The 9,902-nt window shown below is 40.6% G+C and overlaps 1 protein-coding gene across 2 annotated transcripts in view; it reads left to right on the top strand.

Annotated features, from left to right (window-relative positions):
- The window catches only part of LOC139442807 (uncharacterized), a 49,345-nt gene extending 39,711 nt beyond the window's left edge, over window positions 1-9,634 (top strand). For both annotated transcript variants that reach the window (XM_071223699.1, XM_071223700.1), the window contains exons 11-13: window positions 1,380-1,466; window positions 2,798-7,809; window positions 8,288-9,634. In XM_071223699.1, the coding sequence (XP_071079800.1) occupies window positions 1,380-1,466; window positions 2,798-7,809; window positions 8,288-8,311 (5,123 nt within the window). In that variant the 3' untranslated portion in view covers window positions 8,312-9,634. The remainder of the gene's footprint in view (window positions 1-1,379; window positions 1,467-2,797; window positions 7,810-8,287) is intronic.
- The last annotated feature ends 268 nt before the right edge of the window (window positions 9,635-9,902 follow it).

Genomic DNA, 9,902 nt, shown 5'->3' on the forward strand with positions numbered 1-9,902 from the left:
TCCAGTAAAATTGCAAAATGACAAAGATTCCGGAATTACAGGATTAGAAGGCCAAATTCTGTTCCCTTGCATTGGATTTGAATCTGGTAGTTCAAGCCCCTCAACGCATCCTCATTTTATGACCTCACCAAGAAAACAGTTTTTCTCTTGGCTTGAGCCAATGCGACGTAGGTGAGTGATTTACATGAGCTTGACATCATCCATGTCGGTTTTGAGCATGGTATGCAGGGAGCAGTAAACCTTGAGCTTAGTTTTCAACTACAAGCCTAGGCCGATCGTTCCTTCACCATCACACAAATCGCGACAATTGTTGTTGGGGGTGGGGGGGTGGTGTGTGTGCAAAGATAAGGATGAACTCCTCGAAGTTAGTCACACAGTCATCCTGGGGGTTAAGAGGGTGCTAACCTTGATCCACTGAAAGCAAACAACCCTCACGTCGTAGTCTGAACCATTGCTCTACACAGCAATTGTTCTGTTAGGGCAATCATGGAAGGATGTTTTTGCATAAGCATTCATCAGTGGGTGTGATGACACAGTCGGCTAGGTCACACATTGTAACCAGGGAATGGACATCTTAGTTGACTCCTACAATTGGCTGTCTGGAGACCTAGCAGTACTTTGGTTGGAATCCCCAAGGTGAACACTTTAAAGCAATGTCTAATATGCTGGTCGTCCATAACTGTAACTTGCCCATCTTGAAAGTTGCAGTTGCTTTTGTAAATTCGCCTGGCTGCATTTCTTGGGTGCATTGAAAATCTGTTGTCCTCTTGTGGCTCCTTTTTGCACTCAACAACAAAAGGGGCAGTTTTGTATTTCTCATGTGATGCGGGGATGTGTACTTGGGGTAAATGGTGATAATATGGCCTACAAATAGTGATGTACATGCTGTTGGAGTAATCAGACACAGAATCTCAAATGTCCACTTGGTCAATGTTTGTCTAAATTACGGTCATGCTCTTTCTTTTCTCTCTCCTTTTCTTTTCTTGTGTCTACTTAAAGATCATTAGCATCATAAATAATTAATAATCAGGGGTCTAGTAACAACATGGTTAAATATGTTTTTATTGATTGTAACTTCAACTACGATTGGTACACTTTGCGAAATGAATCAGACACATTGTTTTAGAAGTATGTAAACATGAAAGCTAATAACCAGACATTGTGAACACAACTGGAAATAAAAGTCAGTCATTATTTGCAGTGAAGGAAGTTGGGTTTTAAGTACAGTAAATCTACACTGACTGTCAGAGTAAATACATTAATAAGTGCTGAGATTTCCTACTGAACATGTTTTGAGTGACGTCATTAAGAAGGATATGTTCTTCTGTTGTTCTTGTCTCTGCAGTAAGATGCTGAACAGATATTGTCATATTCTGCAGATGAGAGGCTGAATCCATCAGAAGCTGCCCAGCACCCCTTCCTGGCCCAGGAGCTGTGTGTCAGCTTCCTCCTACCTCCATCAACAAGTAAGTTATAGTCGTATATCACAGGGGCTGTGCGTCAGCTTCCTCCTACCTCCATCAACAAGTAAGTTATAGTCGTATATCACAGGAGCTGTGTGTCAGCTTCCTCCTACCTCCATCAACAAGTAAGTTATAGTTGTATATCAAAGGAGCTGTGTGTCAGCTTCCTCCTACCTCCATCAACAAGTAAGTTATAGTTGTATATCACAGGGGCTGTGTCAGCTTCCTCTTACCTCCATCAACAAATAAGTTATAGTCGTATATCACAGGAGCTGTGTGTCAGCTTCCTCCTACCTCCATCAACAAGTAAGTTATAGTTGTATATCACAGGGGCTGTGTCAGCTTCCTCTTACCTCCATCAACAAGTAAGTTATAGTCGTATATCACAGGAGCTGTGTGTCAGCTTCCTCCTACCTCCATCAACAAGTAAGTTATAGTTGTATATCACAGGAGCTGTGTGTCAGCTTCCTCCTACCTCCATCAACAAGTAAGTTATAGTTGTATATCACAGGAGCTGTGTGTCAGCTTCCTCCTACCTCCATCAACAAGTAAGTTATAGTTGTATATCACAGGGGCTGTGTCAGCTTCCTCTTACCTCCATCAACAAGTAAGTTATAGTTGTATATCACAGGAGCTGTGTGTCAGCTTCCTCTTACCTCCATCAACAAGTAAGTTATAGTCGTATATCACAGGAGCTGTGTGTCAGCTTCCTCCTACCTCCATCAACAAGTAAGTTATAGTTGTATATCACAGGAGCTGTGTGTCAGCTTCCTCCTACCTCCATCAACAAGTAAGTTATAGTTGTAAATCACAGGAGCTGTGTGTCAGCTTCCTCCTACCTCCATCAACAAGTAAGTTATAGTTGTATATCACAGGAGCTGTGTGTCAGCTTCCTCCTACCTCCATCAACAAGTAAGTTATAGTTGTATATCACAGGAGCTGTGCGTCAGCTTCCTCCTACCTCCATCAACAAGTAAGTTATAGTCGTATATCACAGGAGCTGTGTGTCAGCTTCCTCCTACCTCATGTACAAACACAATCACATTGGGCTTTCCTCCTTGTCGGATTGGTTAATAAGGCTCGCTGACTTTATTGATGCATGTTATATCCCAATTGCGTAGATTGTCGCTCATGATGTCAATCACTGGATTGACTGGTCCAGGTTCGATTATTTACAGACCGCCATCATATAGCTGGAATATTGATGAGTGCGGTGTTAAACAACAAACATACATTAAGCTTACACATTGCAATATGACTGAAATACATTTCCAAGCAGCATAGTGTATGTATAGTGTTCTGGAACCTGACACAAGTTATTTTATTTCTTCCAGAGAGACTGCCAACTTCTATTTTGTTAAACTCCAAGGTGTATAGACATGGTGTCAGGATTTCATCAGAGGTTAAACGTCAGAATCCTTCAACTTATGATCTACTTGTCATTGGAACTGACAGAAAGATTTGTGATCATGGTCGCCATGACACCAGAGTGGCGGAGGTCCAGCCATATAAGCAGGAGGTGGATACAGATCATCATTCAAAAGGTCAAAAGGGTGGTCAAGAAGAAAGAGGTCATACAGATTGGAGCTCTACTAATTTCTCGCCACCGAGAAAGCGATTACATGAATGTCAAGAAAGAAATGATTCAGGATTCTATGAAAGGATGGATATGGTAAAATCTGAGGACAGTAATGAATATGCCAAAAGATGCGTGAGAAAGCCAGCATTTGATTTGTCCAAAAACCTGTTCCCACCGCAACAAACAAGGACTCAAACAAGGTCACGGTCGCCTAAACATGCTAGAGGTCAAACAAGATCAAGGTCACCAATGAGTCAAAGTGATAGACACAGTCAGAGCTATATCAGCTACAACTCTCAAACTGTTACGATTGTAAGTGGAAGAAATGTTGTGTCAACAAGTACAAAACACCCTGATACTCTCCAATCTGGCAGTCAGTTTACACAAGACTGGTTACCTAGAACTGATAGGGATAACCCACTCAGTGAGGGAAGAAGAGAAAGAAATAGTCTCCAGTGCCCTGTTAAGGTCCTTGTGAAACAATACCAATCTCCATCACATTTAGCATTAAGAGAACAGAAATCAGGTATGAAGCTTAATCAGTCCTGTGTTTCAACTAGAAAAGGACAGAGTGTAGAGATGTCTCCAAAGAGATCAAGATGTTCATCCGCCAAATCTCACATCTCTGAAACTAACTTCAGTGAAGACCTTGGGAGATCACAGCAGCAAACCATCTTCGCTGGTCAACATCAGCAGCTGCAGGACTTGGGAGGGGAAGTAACTGAATGGAAAACAGTTAAACAGAGTCCAGGACAGATTCGGAGGAAGATGAAGAGGAAGCAATTAGAAGATGAAAGATGGAGGAAGATAATGGAAGGAGACAAACATGAGGGGAGTAAGAGGTTTGAGGAAGAAACAAATTTCCATGGAGCTGATGTGAAAGATAGAATTGGAATTATGTTTGAAGATGAAAGAGAGTGTTCTTTTCTGGATAGAGATAGAGATGATGTCAATGAAGATTTAAAAACATGTCATATTGTGTCCTCACCACAGTATCCAAAAAGGGACACCTCAAGTCATGATCAGTATAAGATGGAGAAATTGGAGACACACCTGGTGAATGATGGCAAAACAAGATCCTCTCCAGCTGTGGTTACATCAGGAACATTATTAGTAGAGGACAAATGTGAAAACATTGATGGACACAGAAAAATTGCTGGTAATAACTGTGAAACGTTAAGACGCCAGAAGTCTGATAAGAGTAACAATAATATAATGGAGATAATATTGTCCCCCAAATCTAAAATTTCCAGATTCACTGTTTCACCAAATGAGGAAGATGATATGAGGAGCCATGAGATCATTGGACCAAAGTCTGATGACAATGAAATCATGAAATCTGATACATACAAATATGAAACTGCATTTCCAGAAAGGAATGCATCCTCTAGGCTCCGACTGACACATCCAGCTGGAGTAGATGAGGACTTCATTCTGTCCCCAAGGAAAAGTAAACTTGAAACTAGATTGAAAATTCCTCAAAGAGGCAAGAACCAGAGTAACATGGCTGGTTTGGAAAAAGAGGATAGGAGGAGGTTGTTCTTTGAGAATGCTCATACTGAGGCTGATGAGCAATTATCAGGGGAGGAAGCAAAGCAGATGATGTTTGAGACGACAGTACCTTTGAGAGGAGGGAAGTCCCAGAGGAGCAAGGTTGGTATGGGAAGAGGGGACAGAAGCAGGTTGTTGAAAGCTGATACTGAAGAGGATACTTGGAGGAGCTGGGAGCTGTCTGATGAGGATTTATCAGAGGAGGAAGCAAGAAAAGTAATGTACAGGAAGACGGTGTCTCCAAGAATGGGGAAGACCCAGAGAAATAAGGTCAATTTAGGAAAAGGGGACAGGAGGTTGTTGAATACTGATACTGAAGCTGGGAGGAGCTGGGAGCCGTCTGATGAAGAATTATCAGGGGATAAAGCAAGGCAGATGATGTTCAAGACAACAGTGTCTCCAAGGGGGAAGACCAAGAGGAACAAGATTGATTTGGGACGAGGAGACAAAAGGAGGTTGTTGATTGCTGATACTGAAGCTGGGAGAAGCTGGGAGCTGTCTGATGAGGAATTATCAGAGGAGAAGGCAAGGCAGATGATATTTGAGATGACAGTGTCTCCCATTGGGAAGACCCAGAAGAACAAGTTCAATTTAGGACGAGGGGACAGAAGAAGGCTTTTGAATGCTGATAGTGAAGCTGTGAGGAGCTGTGAACTGTCTGATGAGGATTTATCAGAGGAGAAAGCAAAGAAAGTGATGTTCAAGAGGACAGTGCTTCTAGGGGGAAAGACCCAGACGAACAAGGTCAATTCACAAAGAGGGGACAGGAGGAGGTTGTTGAATGCTGATAGTGAATCTGTGAGGAGCTGCGAGCTGTCTGATGAGGATTTATCAGGGGAGGATGCAAAGAGGATGATGATGGAGACTACAATGGAGTGTGAGGCAATGGCAGAGTTCTGCAGAAGAAAAAGTGTTAGGGTAACCATGAGGAATATGGATATTGTTGAACACAACCAGAGTCCTTGTTCTGGTGAACAATTGAATGTCAGTGCTGAGAAAATAACAATGGTGAAACATGTAGATGGAGAAAGAAATTGGAGAACTGTTGACAAGAGGACACATGGTGAGAAGAAAAGGAGGATTCAAGGAATTGATCAGGGTTACAACCTCCAGAGGAGTGTGGTGGAGAAGAAAGATGATGATGAAAGGTGGAGGAAGAAATTTGAAGATCACAAACGTGGTGTTGTAACATCAAAAGACACTGAATTCAGTCAGGCTAGTGTTGAGAAAAGTAAAGATATGTGGCTTCAGTTTTCTTTCGTTGATGTGGATGCGGATGTAGGAGCTTACAAGAGTCACGCACAGAGGGAGATGGGATATGGGTCCTCCTTAGATGCTCCTGATGTTCAGAATGAGGATGTGCATCACTCTGCGTCGTCAGATGGAGAAGAGGTTATTATGAGTGTTGTAGAAGAACATAAGAGTGTCTTAATACCCAGTGAAGCACCACATTCCAGGCAAGAGAGAACTAACGTTGAACAAGTGGTTTGTATGCCTGCTAGAAAATACTCAGTTAAGCAGACAAATAGTTGTATATCGTCATCAGAGAAGTCAAAACAAATGGCATTAAAAGTAAAAAACTCCACTGTGCAAAGGAGTCCTACTGTTCAAACGGAGCCATTTGTATGCCCCATTTCTCAGGGTAGCAACAGAAAAGAAAGGCTCGAAAGAGGCAGAGATATTCCAGATGACAGGGAGTTAGAATTCAGTGGAAACATAAACTTCAAGCAGTTAAGAAGCAACTCTTCGTCACAATGCATTGATGCAGACAAGAGTAAACCATGTTCCTCAGGTTCTGGAAAAGTTGATAAGTTGGAGAAAAGAGGAGGCAGCTTGTCAGATCCTGCTTGTTTTGGAATTGCTTCAAGATATAACTTGTCTGAAATGATAGGACATCCAAGTTCTGAAAACCACCATGTAACAGATGAGAATGGTCTTGAGAGTGATGATGATTATGAGAGTAATGATAAACATGATCAGGGGATGAAAGTGAATCAACCTAAACATCATTATCACTCAATTGATAATGATTACAAAGTTGTTATGGAACAAACTGTTGGAATAAATTCAAATAACTGTGCCATGCCTCAGATCCACCGTGACCACAAGCTGGAGGTGGGACTGACGGAAGAGGCAGATCGGTGTACAACGGATAGGCAGATGTCCCACAAACCTGCAGCTGCATCTCAAGAAGAGGAACAAGCCCATGTCCAATCAGAAGACATGTTTAATGTGTCACCATTTAGCTTTGAAGCCTCAGTGCAGGAGGACCATGTTGTGATGCAGAAACCAACAAGGATAGGAAGGAAAAAATCTCATGCTAAACGGAAACTAAAATTTGCTAAAAAGAATAAGTTGTCATTCCAGGATGTGTTATTGCATACTGAGGACATTAGTCAAAGAGGATCAAAGCTATGGAATAAGACCTTTGTTAGAGGAACAAAACGTCAGGTTAGTAAGACCATGAGGGGATCCAAACCTATAGATACAGATGATCTTAAAAGTCCTTGCAGGAAAGGTTTCAATACTCCTTATGTAGGTGGATCGACAAAAAATCCTAAAAGCACCTTGTCAAGTCTGAAGACAAAATCTTTGACAAAAAGAGTCGCTATGCAAGGAAAGGGAAAGCGGAAATCTAGTCAGGATGTAGCTCCTACAATAATGGAACAATTACCAGAAGAAATACGAGGAAATCATGGAGAGAAGAGGATGAGAGATGGGGAGAGGAAATCCACTAAACAGCATTATGCATACCAGTCAAATACCTATCGAAATATCATTTCTAATGTTTCCAATCATTCTGATTCTGGTGATTCCCATGACTCTGGTGTATCAAAAGTATGTGTCCAAAAACGGCGAAGAACTGATGTCATTAGATCAAAAAATAGTCGATCCAGGGCAAACATGGAAGAGTTACCCCCCCTTGCCAGCAAAGGGGTTGCTGAAGTAAAATATTCAGATGAAGAGCCTGCTGTTGATATTCAACCTAAAAAAATGTGGAAAAATATCGAACTTCTGAAAAATAGTGTAAAAAGGTTTCCCCATGTGAACAAAAGGTCGAGGAAAACTAATAGTTCTCCCAGACATGCTGCCAAGGAGGACCAAGATTTGATGCAATCATCCCATGTGATGGGTCCAAAAATGGTTGTCGAAGGGGTCAGTTCTCCATCTTCCACTCCAGGAAGGAGAAAAAAGAGTCAGGATGCAGATGATGATGTGAGTATTTCAATTTGTGTATCAGTTTGCTAAAATTCAATGAGGAGATAGACCTCTTCAATCTCACCTTCACCTGGTTTACCAATGTAAACTTGTTATGATCTTCCAGTGTCAGTCTATCCATCCATGCTTTTGCACTGAAGCTTAAAACTACTTCTTCTTATCTGATGTTCATGGTTATTGACAAATTCAAAATGTCTGCTGTACTGCTCATTCTTGTGAGGAATACAGCTATTGCGGCATCCCCTTCTCCTCAGAAACCATTGGACATATTATTTTCAAATTTTAAGATGATGTCTCTTAGATTCTGCTTTACAATGAATCGTAACTCATCCATTAAAAAAATAAATAAATAAATAAATATTGGTACGGCATGATAGATCAAATCATCAGTGAAATGAAGTTGTTTAATAATATATTTTTTGCAGTTGTCTTGCTTTCACCTCATATTTATCGTTCTATGAAACATCTGTTTCAGGAAATATTATTCTTGATAGCCTAACAAGAAATACAACCTGACAAGAAACAAATGGCATCTTCACTGTGGCCTCCTCTACCAACACACTGTGTGACAGGAGCAGTGGGCTAGCTAGATGTACAATGTGTTGAGCCTATGCTTCACCAACAGAGATGGTACTAGAATATTGCTACAGACAGCATACATGATGATATTCACCTGAAAACACTTTTATTGCCCAAAGGACTATGATGAGAGAGTTGTATCATCTTACTATTGTATGAATCATGCACAGTTCACATTATTGTACATATTAAACGTTCTGTGTTCAGAAACTCAAATGTATAGTGTTCTGAAGATTGTCCATCATGTACTGGCTTGCATCATCTGTTATTCTTTATCGTCCCTGTAACTAGAGTTACTTCCCTTGGAAATATGTCAGCACCACTGCCTCTGTTGGAAAACCCATCAATTGTAAAGCGAATGCAATGTAAAGAATGAGTTTGTGTCCCCAATCTGATTAATTGAAAACTATTTTTAAATGGGACTCACGTTTGGTTTCAGTCACAAATTTGATGACGTTCATATATCTGGAGAGATGTCATGGCTGTCTCACAGCTGTTTTGATTACAAATAGAAAATTACTGCTATGAAAAGTTACCAACATCTTGTATCATAAATGTTGAAAAATAATAAATATGTTTACAGTTTGGGGGTGTTGCTGTGTACTCAATTTGAAATGTCTGTACATCAAGTGAAGTAATATTTATTTCCAAAGTAAGCAAAAATGAATAATAGACAACTTTCTCCATATTAAACATGACATAGTATTTTACAAGGGAAAACAGGTGTTTTAGTTAACTCTTTTGGAGTATATTATTCCTTGAAGAGGAAGTATTACATTATAAATATAATTCATAAATAAATAGCCTTTTGACAAGGCCTTGTGTATTCTACTGTCAATATAGCTGTCGTTATTTTGATTGCCCGAGTGACATGATGTGCAGTCTTTTAGCCATATCAGGATGTTGGTTCGAATCCCAGATGTGCCCTGATTACGATCCTTGGTTTTAGGTAGAACTACCACAAGTCGACAAGCCATGATGTGGGTGAAATACTGACTCAAGCACCTCACGATAGACTGTTGCATTCTAAGCTGTGGTTCTATTTATTGGTGCTGTGACTCAAGACAAGCAATACTCTAGTTGTTCACTGTACATATGTATGCAAAATCTTAGATGTGCAACACCCATTCTTAATCACACTGACATTTCTTGTGTTATTATTCATATACTGTAATTACAATTTGTTTCACATCAGCATGACCAGATACCAGTGCTTTCTGAAATATGTCTCCTATATCAAAGCTTCCTACTAGTGCATTAAAGGTACTATTTAATCTTTTGAAGGAATTGATAATTTCTTGTCTAACACCGTGTGCGAGCAAGGGAGAGAGTGAGTGAGAGTCGTCAATGAGAATATTCTTTAAATGCTGCGGACAGCATATAATGGAGTTTGGACCAGGCAAACCAGTGACAAAGCATGACACTGACAGCACCAGCAGATCTATTATTTACAGGATATACTACAGAGTTAGGCATAGAACATAATCAGCCGTGAAATGCTACTGTGGCTC

The sequence above is a fragment of the Haliotis cracherodii genome, unplaced genomic scaffold, assembly GCF_022045235.1.
Source record: "Haliotis cracherodii isolate W230 unplaced genomic scaffold, xgHalCrac1.p SCAF_5, whole genome shotgun sequence".
NCBI classification, from domain to species: domain Eukaryota; kingdom Metazoa; phylum Mollusca; class Gastropoda; order Lepetellida; family Haliotidae; genus Haliotis; species Haliotis cracherodii.